This window comes from Hirundo rustica, chromosome 4 (genome assembly GCF_015227805.2).
Source record: "Hirundo rustica isolate bHirRus1 chromosome 4, bHirRus1.pri.v3, whole genome shotgun sequence".
Taxonomy (NCBI): Eukaryota; Metazoa; Chordata; class Aves; order Passeriformes; family Hirundinidae; genus Hirundo; species Hirundo rustica.
Window position 1 is genome coordinate 11,439,880 of NC_053453.1, and position 27,147 is coordinate 11,467,026.

The following is a 27,147-nucleotide window of genomic DNA, read 5'->3' on the forward strand; positions in this document are numbered from 1 at the left end:
CATAAACATAGGTGTCCAGTGCCATTAAAAGTTCCAGGGATTCCACCTAGCCTCCTCCTGCTTTTCCAGGCAGCACTCTCTTGTGAGTCCTGTGTGGTACCTGCAAGTCACATAAAAATATCTCAAATGCCAAAGGCTGTTGCAAATGTCATCAAACACCTGCTTAAACAGCCTCATTCCTCCTTCAACAAGTAGTGTGTTAATAGACTCCTTTGGTTTTCCTTATTATCTATTAGAGCAAACAGTAATTGATTGATTGATTAATTACTGTAATAATAATCCTTTTCTGACAATTTTAAGGATTTTTTTTTTCCCCTAGTCTAGTTCAAAACTCACATTTGTTGTTTTATGAATACTTTTAAAAAGCAACAATAATCCCTTTTAAATTAATAGGCTTAATTATCTCTCATTTAACTGTTCAAACAACATTACAAGCAGTTTGATGATTGAGTTCATCCCCCCATATACAGGAGATTATAAATTCATTTTCAGCCCTTAAAATATTTTGCTTCATATATTATTGGTACCCATAAAGATTATGCCAATGTTGGGATTAAATATTGTATATGTAACTTGTTTCCTTTCCTGTGGTGACTTTTCTTCAAAATTCTTTTTGAAGTGAGTCACTCATTTTTTTCAAGTCCACATATTACACAGAAATACATGAGGAATCCAAAAAGAACACCAGTCTCTCATTTTGCTTTGATAAAATCCATATTCATACACAGGAAGCAACTCGCAATACTCATGGATTATGGCACTTACCTCATTTTGAAAGAAATTCACATTTGTTGACACTGTATTTTGGTCTATGGTTATCAGTCTCAAGAATGATAATATGTGCTTGTTACTTGAATCAGCAAAATAGTGGACATGTAAATAGGTGAAATTCTAGGTTACGTAAGTGTGCCACATGATCTCTGCAGGAGAGAGTGTATGAGGGGCCTGCTTATATGTGCTAAGATTTTTCTAATATTTAAGCCATTAGAGCAACTCTTCCAGCACCAACTATAGAAAGCTGAAGATATTTGGTTAGAGGTGGCTGAGGTCTGAACATGCCCAGCCATGCCAGATTCCACATTTATAGCACTTACTTTTCTTTATCCAGCTGTTTCACCTTTGACCAGATTCTCCCTGCAGTTATGTTTTTGTTTAACCCAGAAACCAATGGTGAAGTAATTTGATGGGAAGAGAGGATATAATAGAAATGTGATCTATGATAATATAAAAATCCTGTCTCTTATGGACAAATGCAACACAAACCATAAACACAAGGCATCACACCCTGTTTAACCTAAGACACCACCCTCAGTCTCTTTTAGAAAGAGTAGATGGAAATACTCTGGTGCTCAAAGGAGCTATATCTTTAGCAGAAAATGAGATCATACACAAATCAAGAACTATGGTAAAGTAAAATGTGAAAGAGTAAAGGTGAAAAAGCAAAGAGGCTATTTGGACACAAATTATTCAAGTATGTGCAGTCTCATATTCCTATTAATGCAAGGTCTGACTCCATGGAAAAATGTCCACAAAGGGCAAAAGCATAGACAAGGATGATAAAACTATGCAAAATACAAAGGCAGAAAAAATGTTAAACTATTTCTTCTGTCCGCTATCACATCCTAATACACCTTTATCCAATTTGAGTGTTCATATTGAAATCAACACTTGTTTTGTGTATGAATATTCTAGGAAGTCCATAAGTTCATTCTTTAATTGGAACCTCATCATGCAAAATCTGCAGATTCTGCGAGGACATTTAACATAGACCAGAAGATGACAAATATTTTGTCATAATCCTCACATTGATTAGGACACTGTAAGTTTTGCAAGCTGCCACTTGAGTAAGCAACATGCACTGAACTCAGTAGCTGCCAAAAATGCTGCAGTTGTAGAAACTACTTATTTTCTATCAAATGCAATTAAATCTCACACGATTTGGCTATTTGTATGAACAGGCAAAAATATACATTGAAATTAATAGTCATCATCTTCTCGTGTTATTTCATTTAATAAATAATGAAGTTTTGTTTCTTAAGAAAAAAATAGATTGACGTATATTCACCTCTGCCTCTGCACTTGTGCAAGCAAACACAATCTGTACTTATATTAAAATCTGAGAGTTCAAAACTTCCACTCAATTTTTGCCCTTAACCATTTTTGGGAACAAATTTTAAATTCTTCAAGAATTTTTTAAAAAAATAATTAATTTTAAGAAGCAATTTCTGCTGTACATTTAGAATGGCAAATATCTGTCTTGACAGTTACCAAATATCTTGCTTGAACAAATTAGTTTACATATGCATATCTGAATTTCCCCATCCAAAAGGAGAAACAGTCATTTTAGAACTTAGTAAAGTCCAATAATTATTCAACTTAGCAACTCCCATCATAACTGCTAAAAACAAAGAGAAGAGAAGCCTAATGGAGTTCAGCTTAAGATATTAAGGCCAAATATTATCAACGTCCAATCATACAATGTATATTAAAAGAGAAATCTGTGCTCAATCGCACATGGATCGATATATTTTTCCGTGCTCTGAGTTTTATCATTTGATGCATGGCATGAAGTAAAACTATCCAGAGTTGTATTAGAGATGAAAAAACATTTCCAGGCATATAAATCATATTTGAGGAGCTTTGCAAACCTTTAACTAACGGGCAGTTAGAGACATTTGAGGCAATTTTATTAGAAGTTCACTTCTGAAAACATCTTTCACTGTCTGTTGCCAGAATCAGGCTATTAGCACCGATGCACCTTTCATCTGACCCTGTTTAGCTGCTAACATAGCCTTTATATAAGAAGAGCAAAGTTTATTCCAGCACTTATGCGACTGCCTCTTTGTAATTGATGATTCTGACATTTAAAAAATAGCTTGTTTGTTTAAAGACCTGTAATGAAAATTTCTCAATGACATAAGGAGCACTTTTCTAACCAGGAGGTGGGCATGGAGTGAATCCTGATGAAAAGTGAGAAGCCCCTGGAAAAATTCCTCCAGCCTTTTATCTCTCTGCCCCACAAAAGTCTTCTCCCCTCCAGCAGTCACCGAAGTGTGATGTTGTCCCTGAGTCGGTGGATGGAGGTGGAGCTCGAGGTGCCCTGCTGCCCCCAAAAGCTCTGTGTGTGCAGCAGTGGGAGCTGCCTGGGCACCACTGGATCCTCCTCAGCTCCTCCTTCAGCAGGTACCAGAGGGAAGTAATCCCACAGTGGTAGAGCCAGGGTGCCCTAAACACTGCTCTGCTGCCATGCCCAAGTAAGGGAGGGTTGTGTACAGGAGCTTTGACAAATTCTTGGTGTCTGGAGCTTTGGTGTTTCGCCAGGTCTTGGCTATCAGCCTCAGGGGGTGACTGGCTGGTGGAGAGGGGAGAAGAGGGTCGTCAGAAACTGGGTGCAGAATAGAGAGAAAACTGACTGGACTAGGATATGCTGGAGCTGAAGATGACATAATTTGTTTTTGTTCTGCAGGGAGGCAGAGAGAAAAGGCAGTAATTTTATGCTAGAAATGGCTGGAGAGTGGGTGTTTCTATGCATGTGTGAGTATGTAGGAGGCAGGAGGGGGAGGGCAAGGTTCTAAGGAAAAGAAGAAAGGAGCTCTGCAAGAAAGGTCTGAGAGCACTGATGTGAGTACAGATCTTTTAAACACTGGCACTTTCACTCCTTTTGATATATTGCTTTCTTCTTTAGCTCCAAATGGAACTAAATTAAAAATCTTTGTATTAAACTAATCTTTTCTGCATTAAAATCAGCATATTTGCCATACTGAGCATCACCTGTAGTATTACTGGGGAAAAGTCAGATAATATTGGACACCTTGTCTTGATAGATGTTCCTTGACAATGTATTCATAAGCTAAAAGTCTGTCATGAGGCATGTTGGATTATGCTGCTGCTTTGTTATTTGTGATCTGTCCTATTCCACCTTTGCATAAGAAAAATAGCAAGTCTCAATAAGCAAAGGCTATGAGCAGTTCATGATTATTGGTCTGAAATCATGCCTGTGAATCCTGCAAACCCGTCAGTTCTGAAGAAGCTGTCAGAGCTGAGCCTGTAACATGGTGAAGGGATGAAAGAGCGCTGAAAAAAAAATGGGTTTTTTTTTTCACTAGAATGATTGAAAAAAGGCATCAGAAAGAGGTGGGAAACTGGCAAATGTGGAAATTGAGGTAATGATGAGAGCCTGGCAGTGCTTTCTTGTAAGGGGGAAGTGGAGAAACATCATTGTATGGGAGTGAGAGACGCACTAGATGTGTGGGGCAGCGATAATCATACCCCCCTCATTAGCATGTTACCAGGATTATTCTTCTGATATTGGGCAGATCCTCAGCCAATGCTCTTGGTACTTATTTTGTTTGTTGGAGTCTGGTTGACTTTCTTGCACTGAAACCTCCACAAAAGTTGATGTGCCACACTTCAGCCTGATGTGCTCAGGCAGCTCAAGAGGAACACATCCCCCCACAGCAAAGACACTGCCTCCTGTCAGACCTGGTCACGGGCACTGGAAACCACACGTGTATTTAACCTTGTTTGTTTGGCAAGTGGGATTGAGGGTAGATTCCTCTGTCAAATTCCACAGGAAAGTCATGCAACACTGCAGTCCTACACGTGGCATGAACATATTGATCACATTTATGCGTTTATACTTTTAATATCACTTTTAATATCACTTTAGAAGTTTCTTTTAATTTAATGGGAGAGAGTTGTTCTAACATAGATGGGAGAAGTTGAAAACACTCATATCATCTCTGGTCATTTTCTAGACACGTCACAATGGCAGCATCATTTCTCACAGTTCAATAAAACTTCCTTTTTTTGGCAGATTTTTTTTTCCCTTTTAATCATTCTTGTTCCAATTATTTTCTGCATAACAGACAAGAGTATATTTTTTTAGACCAAACTTGATTGCATCAAAAGAAAATGCCATTGACTATTATATAAGAGATTCAAGTGTTTCTAGCACAGTTGAAAAAGTAGTTCTGAATTGCTTGGGGAAACGGGGATAATAAGAAGAATTGTACTCGAGCAATTGTTTATGCCAAAAATTCCACTCCAGCCAAGGTACTGAGTGGATGGATTTTTATTTTAAACTGTGCAGTGTTGTAAATACTATCTTTCAATAGTCCCTTCAATTCTGAAAGCAGGATTGTGATACTTTAATCATTTTGTTTGCTACAGGAATAATGAATTAATCTTTTCTAGGGCATAATACTTGTAATCTCACATCAACTGGAAGTAATATTTTTCAAAAAATGTCGGGGGATATTAAAAAAATCAAATTGAAAATATCATGATCTTAAGAACATTCTGCGAAAAACAAAATCACAATATTTCTAAGTTTAGAGGGCTTTTTATTTTACATATTCCAGAAAAATTACCACAGACTGAGAAAATCTTCTACCTAATCCCAAGCTAGGTGTGATCAGCCTGGTTCCAGGTACATAAGATTTCATCTTTTCTACATAAAAATATAACCGCACTTAGATGTTAGTCCCATTTTGCAGGTGTGTGTCAGAATCAGGTGCTATTTTTTTCTCCAGTAAGAATTCTGTGTTAAATGTGCTTTACCACAGGCTGACAGAAGAAGCCAGACTTTCCCTCATTTGGGTCTCCAGCTAAGTTGTGCAGAAATGGCAGTGGCCATAGGAAGCTACATCAGGCTGGCTCGCTCTATCTCTCTGTCTCTGTCTCTCTCTCTCTCATACATAAGTGGAAAACCCAGCTGTGGGAAACAGCCAGGCCAAGTATGGGGAAAAGAAGGTGCTAGAACAAAGACCCTATAGCAAAGAATAAAATACAAAGTCTGATCTCAATAAAGACTGTTCCAAAATCTGTTTGCACAATGCAAACATAATTGAGACAATGTAGGCAATCTTTAATTTATCATTCTCCAGAAGATTACCCCAAATTTGGAGTATGTAATAGAAATCATAAAAGACACTTGAAACAACCTCTCTCAGAGTCAAGACTGGAGGGAGAAAGCCAGTGTGTTCAGTCAGTTTCTGACAGCCATCCCATGGCAATGCAAGCAGCCCTGTCCAGTTGACAAGCAGAGTGATGCATGATAGCTGTACAGTGTAATTGCATCCATTTCGAGAGACTGCAGCAACAGTTTTACTCTTTCTTGCAGTGACAGCGAGTTCTTCTCACAAACATTAGAAATTACATGAGATGCAACTTTTCTGTGACCTCTGTTTGCATCCTGCAATAGCAGGGTTTAGGGACAGGCTACACATCAAACCTACTCCTTCAGAGTAATTTAAATTTCTCATTACCATAACCTTACTATTTTATTGCTATTAGTGATGGAGTTAGATATTCTTTTATATCCCATTTTATCTATAAAAGAGAAAAATCACATTAAGCTCATATAATTTTTTTTCCTTTTTCTTTCATTTTTTTTGCATTTCAGTCAATTTAATGCAACAGTATTATCATTCCATTAGATAGAGGCACACTTTGTATTTTTTGTGTCTGAATTAGACAGTTCATCTGGCTTTTAATTTGGGAGAGTGAGAGTTTTGAGTAAATTTCAGAATGCTCATGTAACTAATTTCTCTTTTAATGGCAACAGTTTTTAATCTCTTTCACATCTTCTTGGTATCTAAGCATATCTGGGTCTTAGGTATTCAAAATCCTTGTTATGCCTCAAGAGCATCTTTCCTGAAAGGATTCTATTTGTGCAAGTGAAAAAGAGGAATATATTATCATTCATCTTTAACAGTCTTGCTTTTGCAGGTTCCCTTTAACTACACAACCATAATCATAACAAACAAGTACTCATTCTACTTTTCGTGGCTGGGAAGGCAAGCAAGAGTCCTTCAACAGAAGAAATGTAGAGAGTGAGTAGGAGAGAATTGAGAAAAAAATTCATTCTAATCCAAAGTAGAACCTGCATAGACTCCAGTGGAACAGAAACATATCTGTTATGTGCAAACAGTTCTTACCTGTGCATGCAGAAGGAAGGCTTACCATTGGACCTGAACCTCATTTGTGCTATTACTCATTTTAATTATGATATTTTTTAAATGACAGGACAAAGCCATTAAAAGCTTTGGGGAGCATGCTCTTTGTAAGATTACCTATGGACTGCCAAGGACTGTGCAATTACAGAAATGCCTTTCAGCTGCCTTGACCAGCATGGGGGACAGTAGGCACTGCCAGAGGAATTTGTCTCACAGTTTCTTCACGTCATTATATTTCTCCTTCCATTGCTGCTAGTATTTATTTCTTCTCAATTTCCATCACTTAATTGACACTATCAGTTCCACTATTCCCTTGTGCTAGGCTGGCTTTGAGGCATCTCGGGTGCTATGGGGCTCTTTCTGATAGCAGCATCCTGAAACTGGACATGTGGGCAGGTGCTCTCTGCTCCCTCAGGGTGAAGGTTGTCCTGTGCCTTCAAGCCCCAGTGAACACAGCTGGAAGAAAACGTGTCACCTCTGCTTATCAGAAGCTCTGCACCAGAGAAACTGCCAAGCTTGCTGTTCTATAAATTCCAGATTGCCTCAGAATTCAAAACATGCACTCCAGTTTTTGGAGTAGATGGACCACTTATTCTCCTTCTAAATCTGTACTGTTTTTGAAGCTAGCTGAAGATGAGTAAGTGTGAAAATATGCATACCTCTGTTTTTCAAAAGTACCTTTTAGATGAGATCTTCTAGGTGGAACTGTGGTATTCAGCATTTCGTTTGCAGCTCATTGCAATAAATCTGGGAGGACAGTGAAGTCAGAGAACGAAAATGTGGTCGCTGCTAATATCAAAGTTACTGTCCTTTCTTTTTATGGTGTCTGTCACATAACAAAGAAGCATGCTGAGAAGCATTCACACTAGTTATCCTGAGCATATTGAATAATTCATAGAAGTAGTGTTAGAAATTGTGCTATAGGGACATTAACAACATTGTATCATTTTTTTTCCCCGCATAAATCCCTTCTACAGTCTGAGTTAATCAGAGTCCTTCTTGCCATGGGAGTTCTGTTACAATAGTTTTGCCGTAAGAGATACAAATAACCTACTTATGGAGGGATAGTGAAAAGACTGGCTACTTTCAATCTCAATGAAAGTAAAATTATAGAACTCTTCAGAATTTGTTTCCTCACAGTGTTTAATTGTAATTCCACTTACTCATTAACACTGAAAGCCTTGAAAATATTTCAAAAGCAGTTTACAGTGTTACAAGTTCACTAGACATTTAATACATTGATTGATTGGTTCATCTTTATGAATGTAAAATTTCTCAAGGCTAAACAATTTGGGGATTCCTTGCTGAGAACAGCTTAAGGACTGTCAGTTTCAGCAATTTGTTCTTCTAAATATTAATTTAAAATATAACATCAACTACTAATGAAATAAAACTAGGGACAAATCATATTTTGTACTTATAGCATTTACTACATTTTTATCAATTGTTGTAAAACCTTGTTCTCTTTTAGAATTGGTTTATTATTCTTTATTTTTTTATTGTGTTGAACTGGTATAAAGTCTCTTGGATATATCATCATAAAATCTCTGAAATTAAAATTCAGTGCGTCAAACAAACACTGAATTCATTCACCCAGCAATGCTTAACTTTGCTGCTAGGACAGTATTATTTCTGGTGATGTCTCTCATTAGTGTCAGCAGCCCCATCTTTGGATTGAGTGAGTCACAAAGACAATCTTGAGTTTTTTTTCTGAACTCATAGTTTGTAGTAAAAGCAGAGAGAGTTAAAATAGACAAGAAGCCATACTTTCATTTTTCTAGCCAGAGTTGTTTGTGGTTTTTTAGTTTGTTTAGTGAATTTCTCTCATTATAATCCTCATTGGAAATAATAACTGTAATTTCACTGTATTTCTAAGAATTGCAGTTGACATATAAGCAGTTGACACCTGACTCTTTTTTTGTCTGGAAACCATTTTCAGGTAGTGTTTGTATCTGAGCATTGCTTGCATACAAGTCTGAAAATTTAATAATGTCATACTTAAAATGCCATAAGAACAAAAGGAGTTTTAAGGTAAATTGCCCTCTATTTTAAAAAATCAACTTTTGGAGCAGGATTCACTAGTATTCTCCAGTCTGTTTGTGCCTTCCTGAAGCAGGTCAGGGCTCTTAGACAGGCAGGCAGTTTGGGGTTTTTAAAGACAGGGAAGAACAAAGCATTCAGTGCATAGCCACTGCTTTCACTCTGCTGCTGGCGTTCTTGTCCCACATTCCTCCTGCTCCTTCCATTCCTGTGTCCCACAGCACACACTCATCCCCTGCTCACCCTTAGTTACCCCCTGTCTCCAGTGAGCTGCATCCACTGACACGTGGCACTCTTGCCCTTCTTTGTGCACTTCTCATGCAGCATCTCAGAAGGAAGTTTATGGAGTGGCTGTCCCACTTCCCACCATTTTTACAGGATTTCCAAAGGGGAGGAAGTTGTGCCTATGATATGCTGGAGAGAGCTTTTCCATGAATCACCTTCAACCACTATGGCTGCCATCTCCAGTGGGATAGGAGATTACAACTTGATCTCAGATTTTGAAGGACATAGAAGCAATTCACGCTCAGGAGGGATGGTGCCACCTACTTTGTCAGGAGCAGGATAGAAATATTGTGTGGAAGCAAATGGCATTAAGTGATAGCCTTTTCAGGAAAAATCAGATACAATTATAATTTTTGGAAGGGCTTTTAAATTACCATGGGATGATTCACAAAGGGCATTGGGAGATGGCAGGCATAGTGTGAGACTGCTTTTTCATGGTCTGAACAAATAGTCTGATGTGGCATCACAGTCATTGATATTAACACATTTTAATTTACTTTTATTCATTAGCTGATTAACAAATTAATAAATTTAGACATCCAGAAAATTAATTCTTTTCTGAAGAGGAAAATGGTTGCTCTCATACACAACAGGGTTAATGCCCCTTTATATATAAGATCTGAGATTTGACTACTGAACAGCAATTGGTGTATGCATATTGCAGCAGTTTGTGGCAATTGTTGGGATCCAAACATTCAGCTGAACTCCTATATTGCAATAGAAAATGATGGAGTATTTTGCCCTGCAATGGTGTTGTTATTGGTCATATATTTACTACAGTGGAACGGAAGTCCCAACAATATTGTGACTTCTCAGTGCTATAAAATTCTCCTTTCTCTCAGAAAACAAAACAGAACATAGAGAAGGTGGATGAGACATAAAAGGAGGAGGAATAGCTAGTGGGAGACTGGATAATCCTCATAAGAGGGGAATGTGATTCTTAGCCATAAATCTGTAAGAGTAGAAAGTGACCTTTTCCTAACTAAGGCTGGAGTTACCTGTGTGTTATAAAGCAGTTTTAAAGAAGGAGCTTGGTGGGACTTTTGTTAATGATTTTGTATCCTTCTTCTTTCAAAATTAATATTATGCAAGCTGAATTTTGTATTTTTATACTCAGTATAGTATTCAGAAATTAGCTGAAAGTTAAAGAGTAATTATTCAGTGGTGAAGGTGTTAAATTGTTTTGCAAAGAGTAAAAATATATTGTCCTTGAAAATGAGTGCTTGGCAGGGCAAGAGGCTCTAGAGATATTAAGGCAACCAATGTTTGCTTGGAAGGAAGGTCAGTTTGATAATGCATTACCCTCTATTAACCTGGAAAAATACTGTAAAACCTTAGAGAACCTAAAGGAACTCTACTATTTCTCTTTGCCATGCAATTTTAAAGCAAGTAATATATTCATACATGCCTGAAAAACTATTGAGTAGATCATTTGGTATAGAAATTATGTGAGAAGCTGTCTGAAGTAAAGGTAATTTTTTTTTTTGTAGATGATTTTGCTGTCAAAAAAAGAAAGAAAATATAGAGGTACCATATAAGACAAGGACATATAAAGTAAAATTTGAATGGCCTTTATAAAACTTATGAGTAGAAAATTACTTATATTCTAGCCATACAGTTGTATAAGCATTTATTAATGAATTGGTAATTATATATAGCTCCATTTCAAAAGCACTGAGGTATTTATTTGTAGTAGACTACTAGTAAAAATACATTTATTTAGCTGGAAATTATTTCACTGTTTTGATACATTTAATTTCTGCTTGATGGAGTGCTCCCTGTCTTTAATTTTGCATAGAAACATTAATCTGTAGTGATCCAGATTTTGAAATATCTGTCTCTGAAAGATGCTGACCTTATAAACCCTGTTGACTACTTTGAAGGTACAGCAAGATTGGAGGATTTATATATATGTAGAATCAGGAGTGCACATATATATATTCTGAATTTCTGGTTTGGCATGACAGGAGAAGCTCCAATAACTAGGATGAAGCAGTGAATGAGCACACATTTCATTACAACTAGTGGCATGATTAAGTTGTTAATCAGTCAGATTCTTCAGCACAAAGTCTGGTAGTGAATTAGTAGCATAAAAAGTAGCATCTGGGACAACACTAAACATTACTTTTGGGAAGAATATGGATGATGATGATAATGATGATGATTATTATTATTGATATATTAACGTTGCTAATCAATACATCAGAGCAACACCTTCAGATTTGGTGCCTGGTGTTTGGCTCCACATCCATGGTTTGGATCTGAAATAAGCACACTGACGGCTGGCAGCTCACGTTGATCTCAGTCAGAAGAATGTGGACTTCAGCAATGAATACACAATACATCCATAAATCAAAGCTTTAAGTCTTAGCTTTAAATTAAATTAATAACCTGACTGATAGTCAAATTAGATTTGTAGTGGTCTCAGACGGTCAGTTTTGGAATTAGGCACCTGGATGGGCACTGTGCAAGTGTAGCAGGAAAAACAAAGTATTGATCAAAAAGTGATGAAAATCGCAGTTTTACCAAATAGATAAAAGTGTTATAAAACTGACCCACTTCTGGCAGTAATGCCCACTGCAGTTACAAGGAATCTCCTTGGAAACCATAATATCTCTAAAATAGAAATGAATTTTCAAGTTGTACCTCTATAGGTTTTAAATGAAGATTAATCCTACTCATCTATCTTTGCACATGTTTTTTTAAATGACCAACAAAGTGCTGTTGCTTTCACAAATTACTAATTTAGTGTGTGACTAGTTATTCTTGTCCTCCTGAATAGCTACCATTACTCAAAGAAATAAAATAGCTCTATTAACCATTTCAGTTCACAATTTGACTGCCTATTGCTAAAATTACCAGTAACATATATTTATATATATTTCAACACGTAAAGGCATTTGTCACTGTGCTGCAGCATCTTTATAAATGCTCCATCTAATTCCTCATCTCATCCATCTCCCTTTTTCCTTCCTGGCAGTTCATGTCAGGAATCAGCAGTGGCAATGGTGTGCAGTTGACAATGCTGCTGAAAATGTCTTCCACCAGGGACAGGTGGCACATGGCCAGGTTTCCCAGTGGGGCACAGGGGCTGCTTGCTATTTACATCATGTTTTTCCCTACCCCTATGCCTTTAGGCTGCCGGGAGGCTGGCTGGGCTACCTTCCTCCTCCTGGGAGCCATTACCTAGATAAATGTGATGCGCTGCCTACAGAAATAAAATGTGCATACAAAAGCAAATGGGTTGTAAATTTTGACCTCCTTTTTCTAAAGAAAAGGAAGGGCTTTATTTCTCCATGAGCCTCTGTGCACAATGACACCTTTCAAAGTGATCCCAAATAGCTATGCAAACATGGCATACATTTTTTATCTCGCTCTTCAGATCCACTGACGCTCTGTCACACAGTTCATTCACACCAGGCATTTCAGGATGCACAAGTAGTTCCTGCAAGCAAGCTTAGACAGAACAGGCTTACATAATTTGTAAATAAAAGGCTACCTGGAAAATTGGACCTTTTTCTTTTTTTGTGTCTTGCCTCCAATATGCTTACCATCTTTTAAGTAATTACTTTTTTTTTTTTTTTTTTTTTGTAAAGTAGCAGTTTTAACATCCATGCTATGCTTTCAGATGCTTGAAGTGAAAAACAGTTTCTAGGAAGAAAATTTGCCTACTTTTTACTGCTTTATGACCGGCATTCCTTTAAGTATGCCTTGTTATTGCATTAGTTACACTTTTTAATCTACAATGCTTCATGTTTACTAGATCAGCAAATAATCAGGGTCTTTAGATTTTTCTGGAAATTATTTTATTCCCTCACCAATAAATGCCTCTATTTAAATAGCTTTTACCATTATATGCAAAATACAAATAAAATGGAAATAATTTTTTCTACTAATCCACATCTGCCTGACTGTAATTACATGATACATGCTAGTTAAGCACAAAAATTTTTAATACACAGCTTTTTAATTAGGCATATGCATTGGGTCACAGTAGAATTAAAATGAGTTCTAAAAAATTGATTGTATAAAAATGGCACCTGCTTGCTCAACAGATCTGAGTCTTGGGTGAAGTTGCAGATAAGTGTCTGTGTCACATATTTGTGCTGGTCCCTGAAGAGAAGTTCAGAGCCAGTGCTCAGTCCCTCATGATGGGAATTATGAAGTCCAATGATGGGAACAGATTTTAGCCCAAGTTACCACCCCTACAATGCCGTTTTGTACAAGTAGTGACTCAAATCTGACAAACAGATGATTTATATCTGTTGCTCAGTTTTCAGAAAAAGGAAAATCTAGGCCAGTTTGAGTGCCTGAATGCCTAGGAATACATGTTTGTTTGACTTTTTGTCTGATTTAAAGAAATAATAAATTATAATAACTGATGATTGATTAAATAAATATTATTGTTATTACCCTGATTTTTCCCCCTGAACCTCAGTTCCCAGAGTGAAAGCAGGAGCTGTGGATAGTGGTTACCTGTCAGCTTTGCCAGGTTTGTCACACACAGATAAAACTTTCTGTATGTGATGAAGCCTGGGAAATGGTTCTTCCATGCCAGTATGAGCAGTGATATTTTAATGGACAATTTAGTGTTCTTGCATACCAGCAAGTGGTCCTGAAACTATTTCTGAATGCAGAGGCAGCTGCCCATTATGTCTCCCAGCAGCTCTTTTCTTTTCACTCTGGCTGCTGCAGTACTGTCTATCAGAGTACGTTGTTATAAAGCTGATAATAATGTGGTCACTTTTAAATTTAGTTCTTTTGATCAGTAGCTGTAGTTATTGAGTTATTGTATGCATGTACTTCTCCCCAGGTTGCCCTTTTGATATATTTTAGCAGTTAATTTAATGTTCCTCTTTAGAAGAACTAACTAAGAATTTTCTTGGCAGGTGTTTTAAGTATTTCAGTACTAATATGCAGTAGTCATCTTACACTGCAATCTCCTCTAAGAAGTTGTTGTAATTCCAAAATTTTTGTTTAAAAATAAGGGTAATTTTATACTGAGTATTAACAAAATTAGGGCTGTGCCTTTTTTTTTTTTTTTTTTTTTTTTTTTTTTTTTTTTTTTTTTTTGGTTAAGACAAATCAGGCTAGCATGAACTACAAGACCCTAGGCTTTTTCTTTTGCTAGAGCCAAATAGGTTTTACAAGGTTTTGCGGAAAGTCAGAGTACAAGAAACCAGAATTTCTGTTTATGCAGATCATCGTGAAATCTTTTGCAGACAAAAAAAAATACTTCTAGCCATTTGTAATAGAAACTATTTATTCCCACACTGGATTAACACTTACGGCAAGTGGAAGGAAGTTGAGTGTTGAAGTTTCAGAATGAAGTTTGTTTGCTACTGTGTAACTAAAGGACCCCTCACACACCAGTTCTCTGTACTGCTAATTGTAACTGTATGTGTGAATGTAAAAATGTCTCATTTCTTACAAGTCTTTGCTTTTTTCATGACCATCAATTGCATACTGTTGTTATTAAAATCAACCCCATGTTTCATATTTTGATACTGGAAACATGCTCTGAATTGATTATTAACAGGCTCCAGTGCCCGCAATCTTGCAGCAGCCTGCAGAAGGAGAAGACAAGGTCACTGCTGAGAAGTGACAGATATATCTGATAATGACAGTAGAGGGTGTGGGTGGGCAGGTGAAGGGAAAGCTTCAACGATGAAGTAATCATGTATTGCTAGTTCTGAAACTGATGCAGAGTATGCGTATGCAGAATTTAGATTATATGGGTGAGAAATGCAAGTGGGAATAAGTAATGCTGGAGAAGTTAGCAGAGTTTATGTGGGCTACAAATGCAGCAAAAAATTATGCAGCCCAAGTCCTGCAGAGCTGGTGTGTCCCATGCTGACTTGCCAAAACATGAGCTGGTTTTAGCTCCATTGCTATTGGCTTCTGCTGGCTGCAGGGCCCTAGCAGAGCTGTCTCCACCCCAAATCACAGCATTCTGTCATATTTTAAGCACAAAAATCTAGAACTAGGAGCATGATCAAAAACCTGTCAGGAAGAATGGACACATTTCTAATAAATTTCTAACTAATCTGCACTTTTTTCTCTGCATTCATATGTCAAAGTTTAGTGAATTCTAATTAATAATGAGAATGGCAGTCTAGTAGGCAATTCAGTTCACTGAAGTACAGCCAGAAACCTAAGTGTACAAGAAACATAATAAGAAGAAATAGGCAAAATGTTTATATCCGGTAGTGGGAACACAGGTAAGAAAATGGACAAATTCTACCTACAAGTGCAAGATGTTTACACAGAGAATCTAGGGGTAAAAAAAAACTATCAGAAAAAAATAACTGGAGTCAACTGAACAGTACAGGTTCTTCAGAAAGATAAACAGAGTTGGTAACCTTCCCTGAAACTATAAGGTAATTTGTTATGAAACTAGTTATGTCAATAAAACAAATTCTGCTTGGATCAAGCATGAAAAAAGTTCGGGTTTTTTTCAGAATTAATGCTTGTGGAAAATCCCCAGGGTGTCAGATTTAATTCTGCAACATTATTGTAGAGAGGAATGTAAAACAGAATCTGTCATTAAAAGATATTTAAGCTCAGAAATTTCTTCACCAGTTACTAATCAAACTAAAGATAATGACAGTATAGATCTGGGTTTCGCTTTGAAATATGTAGGTAACAAAATGTAACCTCTAATCAAACATTCATGCACTGACTTAATTAACATTACATGACAATAAGTAATGATCAGCAGACTTTAATAAGCAAAACAAGCTAGTTAAATATATGAAATATTATGGGATTAGTGGTTGTCTCTGTGAAGAAGATATCAAATTTCATCCAGTGTAACATACTGTGTTGTATCTGACAACAGGGGATTAGGTTCAGCCAGGAAGTCTCCTCCAGACCCATTTTCCTAAATTTTTCAGTTAAATGCAAAAACCCTAACTAAATCAGAGGTAACTTTAGGACAGTTTGATAAATTTGCTTGCTGTCAGTATTCTTTAAGATTCTTCAACTCAGTGCTGAATTTAGACACTGAAGAATCTCTTTTCGTGGCAGTGTAGATTTTTGAGATGTAGGCCAGGGTATCTGTTGTCTACTGGGTGTCTATCAAGCCTGCCAGTTCATCTAGAGAGTCTGATTCAGATGGCTTTTCCATAGATCAGCCCTTCTGGGCTCCCTCATCCCTCAACAGTCTCAAGTAAGATGAGGGTGGTATGGCAAGTGTACAGTTTGTACAGGCTAGTGAGGAAGATGAAATTAGAGAACACCTGATAGAGAGGATGTTCACCCTGGAGAAGAGAAGGTTCAGGGGGATTTTATCAAACTACATAAATACCTGTACAAAGAAGATGGAGCCAAGTTCTTTCCCACGGCAAGGAGGCAGCAATGGAAAAACACTCAAACACAGGAGGTCCCCTTTGAACATCAGCAAACACTTCCCTACTGAGAGGGTGACTGAGCACTGACATAGGTTGCCCCGAGAAGATGTGGATTCTACCTCCTTGGAGGTTTTCAAAAGCCACCTGGACATGATCCTGGGCAACTGGTTATAAGAGACTCTGATTGAGCAGAGTTTGGACAACATGACCTCTAGAGATCCCTGCCAAGCTCAATCATTCTGTAAGCAAGCTCCAGTCATTTTTGTAAATTTAATTCTAAAAGTCAGGCGAAGTTTGATGCTTAATATAAATGTTCTGCATAACTTCAAAGATACCCACTCACTGTGAAACTGTGATTTCTGGAGGCAGACTATGGCTTGCTCAGAAAATCAGACATGAGTTATAAAGTGGATCACTATTATGCTTGTCCATATGCACCCATTATTATTAGAAGCAGCAGAAGAGAACAGGCAGAAAAGATGCTACAGGAACCTTTAAGGGAGGTTTCCTAAAGAAGAGAGGTTTTGAACTTTGCATTAGCATGGCACTGGCTCTGTAATGCTCTTATCTCCCTCCTCCTACCAAGTGCTGGGTACTTCTCTCTGTGTCAGCAATGAGGAACTCTCAGCCTGGAAAAATGAGTTAGGTTTGGAAAAAGTACAGTTGAGAGATTAATTTGAAGGATTTCTGAAGTTAACCCCTTTTTTTCCTCCTTCCTGTCTCATGATCTGAAACTGTTTCTCCCCACTGCAAGTCCTTTCTTTGAGCTGAGCTTAGTAACTCATGCCCTTGTGCTCATCACACTTAACCTGTGGCTGTACATTCTCCATGTGACACCACTGCAGGCGGGTTCCAAACGGTCCCACTGTGACTGAGTTACAGCCTCAGCATCTGCCCAGGCATGCTATTCATGTTATACCTCAGAAACAACAAAGAGCTTTGAAGATATTGATTCAGGAAATGCTGAAGGATTTTCTGCTGGCCTGTGAGGGATAATGGAAGGTTGTTATTTGAGGAAGTTCTTACCCGAGATCTTCTAGTGCTCAGTTTAGCCTGTTTAGTGACTAGGGAAAGGGACTACTTGGCTTTTATGTTTCCTGACTGCACTCTTTTTGCAAAAGGTAATTTCTTTTCACTACAGATCTATATAATGTCAACTAGTTTATGTAATTTTCTGATATATTGAAACCATATTGATTTAAATTTTATATCATAGCTAGTCCTGTCCAAATACTTAGAATGAAGGGGTGAAAGCAGGCAACAATTTACTTGCCCAACACAAAAATTGCATTTTTCGTTTTGCACTCTGCTAATATACTGTAAGAGAGGATGAACAAACAGATTGGTCTCCTCCCACCACATAGCTGCATTGCCAGCACTCAGGAAAATAAAGACTGCATGGATTAAAAAGTCGCAAGGTTACTATTAAGGCAGAGCTACTGAAACAGAAGCATGCACTGAAGAGCTCTCAGTTCAACAGAAGCAGTCCTGTTGTGAGCAATGTCAGCCTCACTGCTAACATAGGAGCCAGGGATGAGAATGCAGGTAAGATCTTTCTATACCAGGGCATAAGCAAATCATGATGAATTGCAGCCATTGCCACAGTAATTTGTACGGTGAATATTTTCTTTTAAATTTTGACTTTTGAAAACTGCTTTATTTTCAGCTGCTTGAGACAAAAGCAATGGAGTTCTTTCAGTACTGCCTATGAAGTGACATTACTGTTTTGCTTGTTTTGAAATCTATTTACGATGCACATTTAAGAAAGCATTTGCAACTCCTAAGGTTTATGTGTGTAATACTCACAATCATTTAAGCAAACTTCCGAAGTCGTTTTCCCTAGGCACCCTCTGAAGAAATCTTCCTCTGAATCACAGTTTGTGCAAATTCAATTAATTACTGTCAAGCTGTTACACGGTCTGATCATGTGGGAATTGACCATTTAGTTTTCACATAGAAACAGCCTTTGCCTTTTGTCCTCACTTAGAAACAGCGCTTGCATTGGCATCTTGATGACACTCTTATCCTCAGTTTGCTGGATTAGGTATTTTGACTGAAGCACTTGAAAGACATTATTTCATAAATACACTTAAAGCAATTCCACCCAAGCCACCTCATTCTCCCTAAATCATTCTCATTTTATTGCTGAGTTTTCAAATACCTTTAAAAGCTTTGTGTTGTGATGTGTCAATTTTTGAATTTTGTACGTTGTAGACATCTCACAGTATCCTGGTGATTAATGATAATAATACTAATAAGACAGTCTTCACTTAGAAAAATACTTTAATTTCTAGAGTTCTCTAATGAAAAATCCATTTCTTTATCTATAAAGATGCAAACTTTTTTATGAAAGTGAAAACAGACTGTGGGTCATCAAACTATTCTGAATATTGCTTGCACTGATAACTCATTTTTATATTAGTGTGCATCTTAACAGTACATTAAAAATTATTTATGGTTATAAATATATAGATCTCTTCTAATGCCAAGAAGAATTTTGAACTTATTTCTGAACTTTCCAGTAACAGTAGCTGGTTGATGCATGGGCAATATGGAGACCTATAAATAGCCTGTGAGTTAAAGTGTTCTGCTTCCATATGCTCAGACTGGTAGGTCTGCTATACATGAGAAAAGATTTGAAGGTAAAGGGATTATCTTTGGTTTTGTTTGACCAGCTGCTTAGGTGAAAATATTAAACTGAATTTCATATATTTGTCTAGATTTTTCTAATGTAAAGCTATTGAACCTACCAAAAAAAATTTTGTTGTGTCATTGTCCTTGAGACTTTTGGCTACAAAATGCCATGAAGCATCTCTATATTATTTAAGATAGATAGTTCATGCCTAGAATAAGAAATGACAGTAGCAGCTCTGAATGGCTGATGACAAGTAATCACATTTAACAGAAAAGTATCGATATCATGATCAATGCAAAAAGTGTTTCCTTATGCACATCCATACCCAGTCTTGCATTGGCATTCATTGATTCTTAAGTCCAGGAATACTTACTTTTTTTTTTCTTTTACTCTACACCAAACAATGGTATTTCTCGACAACACACTCTCCAAATAACTGTCCATTTTTCCTTATAAAAAAGTAATCTATGGAGACTACACTGCAATGAGTTAGAAAAATAGAGAGGAAGTGTAAAGAAAAGGTTAATGTCTAGATCCATCTAAATTTTTCATCTATGAGCTTACACAGAAAATAACTGGTATTGTTGTTGTGTCTTTGTATTACATTTGCTGCCAGACAAACTTTACTTTTTTGTCTCTGCTATATGAGTCAGTATGTTAATTGAATTTATCATATCTTTTTAGTAGACTTCTATCTCATTTAAAAAAAAATGCACTGCATATACAGCAATTGAAGTTGTCTCATGTTGTCACTGTTTGTTCTTCTCGTTCTAGGTGATGTGATTGTCTATATTAATGAAGTTTGTGTCCTTGGACATACTCACGCAGATGTAGTCAAACTCTTCCAGTCTGTTCCTATTGGTCAGAGTGTCAACTTGGTGCTATGTCGTGGATACCCTTTGCCCTTTGATCCTGAAGATCCTGCCAACAGCATGGTGCCACCCCTTGCAGTAATGGAGAGGCCTCCGGTAGTGGTAAATGGAAGACATAACTATGAAACTTATTTGGAATACATTTCTAGGACTTCTCAGTCTGTTCCAGACGTATCAGATCGACCACCACACTCCTTGCACTCCATTCCAGCAGATAGTCAGCTTGATAGCACATTCCCACCACCTGCCCATGATGATAATATATCAATGGCTTCTTCTGGGGCCACCCAAGCTGAACTCATGACCTTAACCATTGTGAAAGGGGCCCAGGGCTTTGGCTTCACTATAGCAGACAGTCCTACAGGACAGAGGGTGAAGCAAATTCTAGACATTCAGGGATGTCCTGGTTTGTGTGAAGGTGACCTCATTGTTGAGATCAACCAGCAGAATGTACAGAACCTGAGCCATGCAGAAGTAGTGGATATACTTAAAGAATGTCCTGTTGGAAGTGAAACTTCTTTGATTATCCATAGAGGAGGTAAGTTTGGAAAGTCTGTACAATTACAAAAATGTGTATAAAAGGTTCAAAACCATAAGACATACATATACTCACTACATCCTTGTTTGCTAGATTGGAAATTAATTTCCGTGTTGTGGGAAGTATCACCATTGGTTCTGGAAAAGTGTGTCTGTAATTAAGTATCCTAGGCAAAATCTTACAGTTTGTTGTACATTTTTTTATGTGTTTTGAGTGTCAATGGTGCCATCTCTATATAAGGGTGAAACTAGGGCAGTCCTGGACCTTTCACCCCATAATAATTTGTATGGTGTCTGCAGCAAATTCATGTAGTCCCAAAGCATTGCTGCAAGCTTTAGATATAGTTGTATGTATTGACTCATTAATGTAGATCAGAGAAATTTATTTACCCTTTACAAGATTACTGGTTTTCCTAAGCCATTTTGCCTCCTTTTCGTTCATTGTAAAAATTTTGTACAACAGTTGTTGGGGCTATTTTCTTTCCTGATAACAGAGATCCATGGTATATATATTTATGATTTTTTAAAAAAATAGCTTCTAGCAACTTCTTTTTTCTCACCAGCCTGACGCAGTAAGTTTGAATGTCACCATTGGAAGGTGCCAAGACTTATCCATAAAGAATCAATAAGAACAGAAATAGAGTTAAAAACTTTACAGGCATAAGTTATTTCATAGCTTTTATTATTTTAGCCAAACAAGAGTTCTTTGGTGGTTTGAGATGAACATCCATCCTAATTTATTATTACGTGAATTAAATAATGATTGGGGTTTTTGAATTAAAAATCTTTGTTTCTCTAAAGGCATTCATATATCACTTAATGTACATTACTCTGTGCTTCAAAAGAAAAAAGGATTCTATGCACAAAGATGCAAAAATACTAACTACTTTCCTTCTGAAGAATAGAAATAGGGAAGTGAAGCTTTAGTGTTTGCATATGACAAAGGTTTATCGTTACAATACCTAAAAATCCTTAGAATAAAGAATATAGTAGCATGTCAAATTGCAGAAGTAACAAACATAAGGTGATTATAGGTGATATATAATCACACAGTCAGTAAAGGCACATAGTCAATAAATTATTTTTCATGTATATATATAAAACAATGATTTAAAAGAGACAGAATCTTCTATTTCTTTGCAATGAAATCAAATTAGGATGATAATTAAATGGAGTCACTATAGTATATGAACTTAGAGAAAGTTAATGGTTGCAGAGAAGCTGTATTCAATGATATTAAATCTGGTTGTCCTTAATGGCCATTAAGAATCTTAAACAATGGAAAAAACAACATTTTTATTTTATTAAGAAGTTGACAAATTAGGGAGAAATTCATAGCAAAAAAAAGAGCATAAAGACAACTAGAAGGGTTAGTGTAACCCCAAAAAGATGGAATTTTACTTTGCAAAAGGCAAGATAATCACCCTCTAGAGGAAAACAATTTAGAACACCAGTCTTCAGAGAGAAGTGGAGTGTGAAATCCAGTATGCTGAACAAGCCTGAGTAATAATAGACAATAAAATAGATATTTCAGCAATCAGTACAGGACAGTAGCAAAAAAAAAAAAAAAAAAAACAACTGAAACAGCAACATACTCAAGCCCTTGAGGATAATTGCTCTCTCTGAAGAGAATTTCTTCTTAGGTCATTGATTCATGATCAAAACATGATAGTTTTACATTGATTAACATGATAGTTTAACAAGTTCTGGTACATTAACTGAGCTGTGGTTATTTTCTACACATCACCGTGGCAGGTAGGAGATACTACACTGAGCTCAGCGCTCGATAAAAGCGCTCTGAGTTTACACCATCTGGTCTCTCTCAGGCCAAGCACGAGGTGCAGGTCCTTCCCCTGGCTCAGCTGACACAATATGCTAAGTCCAAATGCAGGAACATTTAACCTTCTGTTGCTGGGGCAGGAAGTGGTTGGTTGCTTTAGAGAATGCAAGGAAGAGAAAGAGACCGTGGTTTTTTCATGGTAGAACAATGACCAAGACTAAAGCAAATGTTTGGAAGTACTACAGTGTCATTAAACCTAAGGGGATTGCACAGAACAAATGCAAGTTTACTATCATAATTTTTTGTACATCAAAAATAATGACTATACCTTAACTCAAGGTTGTGAGACCATGAAATTAAAATTCAAAAAAAGCTCACTTTTTTAGTGATTCAAAAGAACTGAAAAAATTAGTATATGAATCAAACCTAATCTACCTAAGAGATGGCAAAATCACATCTTAACACAAACATGAGGACTATTTTAAGATGAAAACCAGGGTTTTGTTGGATTTTTTTTTTTAATCTATTCATAGGAAAAGGGAATCTATGTGACTAAATATACACCTAGAATGCAGGTTATTATGTCTGTTTTAGTCATCATGTCTCCTTTTTTAGTCCCTGTGTAGAAATAGGTTTTTCTGTGATGTAATTCCACTGTAGGTGTCTCAAATAAGTCAGGTATATCTAGGTATACCTTAAAACTATATTTGCTGATTTTAAAGGGAGTAGAGGATGACTGATTCAGGTGTATGTGTCTATCTGATATGTTATGAATAATAAACAGGTTATAAGATTTGGCCATGTGAGAAAATATGAATACAAAACCAAATACTTAGAGAAACTTTCTTTGACTATAAAATATTCAGTCAGTGACACCAGTAAAACAAGGTATACTTTCTCATTACTCATGGATCCAATTTTTAGTTTATTATTTTGATGTGTAATGACACTTGAATTATGCCATCCTTTTCCATCATTAGCCTATGCATCCTGTCTTTAATGTCTCATCTTTAAAATTAAGACCAAAGGACCGTTCCTACCTGTTTTGCATAGGGTTGTGTGTTGCCTTGTAATGTTTCTGTCTCTGATATGAATGTAGCCTGACTGCACACCTAATTGTGGCAAATCCGTTTCTGGGAGTGGCTTAATTTCCCTCTCATCCAGCAATCTTTTCTGCACTGCAGACATGAAACAGCTTGACATTGACTGTGATTTATTCTCACTATAGGAAGAAGTATCTCATACTGGAAAAAATATTCCCTTGGTTGCACATAGTATGCATGCTACAGCACTTTAAAAAACATTTTAAAATTCAAGCTTAAAAGGTCAACAGCCAGAGTATGCAGAAGAAGGAGAGGTCTGCATGTTTCAAAAGGATGGAGGAAATAGCAGTACTCAGATTTAAAGAGGCTAGTAAAATCTCTCTCACCATCAGCAGAGACTTGTCATGGGGTGCAATGCAGCTGGAGGAAGTCCCACAACTCATAGTCCACTCATTTTAAGATTTCTAAAGCAGAAGTAGCAATGTATATGCTTGTTAAAAAAAAAATAGTAATCTAAATAATATGATTGTCTATCAAAGGAAGTGCAAAGCATCTCTCTAGCGTTAGCTAGACATCTTTTTCTTGTTTATTGGACAAGTTCTTTGCTAAGTAGATGCACTATAATAGTTCAGTATCTTTGCATCTGTTTTTGCTAAGCAGCTATATTGTTTCCATTGATTACTATAAGCTGACAGATGTGTTTGTACTGGAAAAAAAAAATTAATGGAAAAATCAAAAAAATTAGTGGAAAAGTGTTACCCTAAAAATATATATATAAAAGAAAGAAAATAACTCCCAATGAGATTTACTCCTTTCCAGCTTTGCTTCAGGCTTTACACTTTATCCTCAGCTTCTGCAGTAGATTTCTGCAGTAGATTTCATCGAGTACAGGCCGCTGAAATAGTGTGGAAGAGCTCTCAAAAATCAGGCATTCTGAATGTAGATAGAGTATAAATTCTGAATTAGTCCAGTACTACTGAAGAACAGCACTTAGTGGTTGAAGTGGTATGTAGCAAATTTATGTAGAGCAAAATAATCAGAAAAACTAGATTCTACTAACTGAGCTATCCAAGTGTTTGACATACGCCATCTCTTTTGGAAAGTACCTTTGAAATATATGAACCTGTAGACAGCAGAGGTGCCCAGCTCCAGAAGTGTTCCTGTCAAAAGGAATTCAAATGTAGATCCATTAGGACTATGTCTGAAATGCTGTTGTTAAGGAAACCTGCAGACAACCCAGGACTGCTTCATGAAGTTATGGCAACTCATAATAGGTGTTGAGAGTGAAACAGTAAATACAAAAAAGTGGGAGACTGACAAAATTCCTACATCAGATGGCTATTTTATAATTGTGGAATCAGAGAATGGTAGAATCCAATCTGGCGCTGAGAAGCTGAGAATGTTGGTACAAAATGAGCCGGAGAACTGACACACTGTCAACACTGTTTAATTGTTAGCCCAGTCCTGGTGTGGGTCTGGACTGTCAGCAGCCAGTGTCACCATGACACGGCATGGGAAATAGCGAGGGCCACATGCAATGCACACATAGTCAAAATGATTGTGAAAAAATTGTGTGAATAAAAGGAAGGCAAACTATTTTTCTCAGATATTGCATAAATCTTAGTAGAAATCGGTAGCTCCTTAAAACCTCTAACAGATACCAGTAAATCAGACACATCATTATGAATTTCAGAAACAGGCAGAAATTTCACCAAATAAATCTCTGAATATTCTAGTGAAGAACACTAATCCCTCAAAATAAGCAGACTTGAGTGGAAGGAACCCTCCATCCTCACTACCTTTTCCCTGGACTTATTTCAAATTTGCCAGTTTTGCCTTTCTCCCATAGAGGTGATTTTTTTTTTTCTTTTTTTTTCTTTTTTTTTTTTTTTTTTTTTTTTTTTTTTTTTTTTTTTTTTTTTTTTTTTTTTTTTTTTCCCAGGATTGCTATGTGTTTCAATTCCTCTGGTCAGGAAAACTCATGCTTCTTTATCTCCAGGTTGTTGTCTTTTGGAAAAGCTGCGCAAGATAAAGCTGAGGCAGCACTGTCATGCTGCGAGCACTAGTCTGGCCCAGGAAGTTCTGATCTCTTTGTTCCATGAGCTCAGCCCACCACTGAGGTCCCTGTGGCTTTTATTCTCATTCTGCAGTTCTTCATTCAAAATAGTAACACAGTACCTGTTGCAGACTGAAGACCCTGTGTCTCATGGCTTGCTCATCCCCAGTTCAGGACTTTCTAGTCAACAGTCCTGAGGATTTAAAAAATTAAAGTCTTGGGAGTATGTTGTAGGTTTTTGATTTGGGACTTACAGAGGTTTTCCGTCATCCTACTGCCTCTACTGTTTTACATCCCTGAGTCATTGGCAAATTTTTCCTCTCCAGTCACTTCCTAAAGGAAGCCAATCTTGGTTTAGTTGCATCCTATGGGTACTTTAACGGTAGTCTGTTCATACTTGCCTTATTCATGAAGTTCTGCTTCTTTCGTTGTTTCTGAGAAGAGATTTTGGGACAATGTCTTATATCTCTCCTGTTTCCTGATATATTTTCTACTCTCCAGATGCTTACTTCAACTGTACATTTGCCCTGATCCTTTTCCCTCTTATTTCCTGAAAGCAGTCTAATGTTGAGAGGAATATTTGGCAATATCCGCATTTTTAGCCTTCCTGTATTCTTCAATGTCACGTGTATCTCTTGTTCGGGAGCTTAAGGGACATTTGATCACACAAAGGGCATGTGCAAATGAACTTGATAGTGAAGCACTGACCCATTCGAAGAGAACCACGTGATTCATTGATACCTGGAAATTGGAGACATAAATGCCTTCTGTCGAACACGCTGCCGATGGCATCCTCTTAAAATTTTCTCTTTCTAATTTGCCACACCATTTTGCCTTGCCATCCCTCTAAGTGCTCTGTTGTTCCTGGATCCATCTGCTTTAAAAACGATGGAAAACAAAGGTTCAAGCTGACCTTTTTCCTTTCCATCTCAAAATTATGAGCTTTTTTTATGACATCATAAATTCAACAGTTTCCTCAGCGTTGAGGAAAGATTTCTCTACAAACATATTCTTCTCATGCTGGCTTTTGAGTTGTTTGCCTTTTTTTTGTGCTCATTTTTGCTGCTATTTTTAGCTAGTAAAGCCAAAAACATTTAATGATCCAAAATATTACGAGTCATGCTATATTATCCACTTCACTGACTTTTCTGTTAGATATCCTGTTGCCCTTTTGCCAGCCATGGACACTTGCCCCTTCCTACCTTCCCTGCATAGAAATCAGTATTTTGTGCAAGATAGTTTCCTAACAGCCTTGTGAGAAGGACAGTGTCTTTCCTTTGTTAATTCCAGAAATAAAATTTTCACAAATAACATTAACATGCAATAAACAAGTTGTTAAAACTGTTGTTAAACAGTTTAACAGTTGTTAAAAAGTTGTAAAAAGCTGTTTTATTAACAAAATTTCTGAAGCACTGCTTTCCTGACTCATCTTAACGAGTCATGTCTCACCTTGCAGAGTATCATATTTTTAACTGTGAGATATGTACCTTCCAATAATTTACATCCTTTTTTTCTCTACACATTAAGACTGTTTTATACTTTGGATTCACTTGAAATACTTTTTAAGCATCTTGTTGCTATTATCTGG

General features: G+C 37.0%; 1 protein-coding gene across 8 annotated transcripts in view; it reads left to right on the forward strand.

Moving 5' to 3' along the window:
* The window catches only part of MAGI2 (membrane associated guanylate kinase, WW and PDZ domain containing 2), a 713,954-nt gene that overhangs the window by 572,755 nt on the left and 114,052 nt on the right, over nt 1-27,147 (forward strand). For 7 of the 8 annotated variants that reach the window (XM_040061343.2, XM_040061346.2, XM_040061344.2 and 4 more), the window contains one exon: nt 20,046-20,681. The exons of the other annotated variant lie outside the window; for it this stretch is intronic. In XM_040061343.2, coding sequence (XP_039917277.1) covers nt 20,046-20,681 — 636 coding nt within the window. The remainder of the gene's footprint in view (nt 1-20,045; nt 20,682-27,147) is intronic. 8 annotated transcript variants of the gene reach the window in all.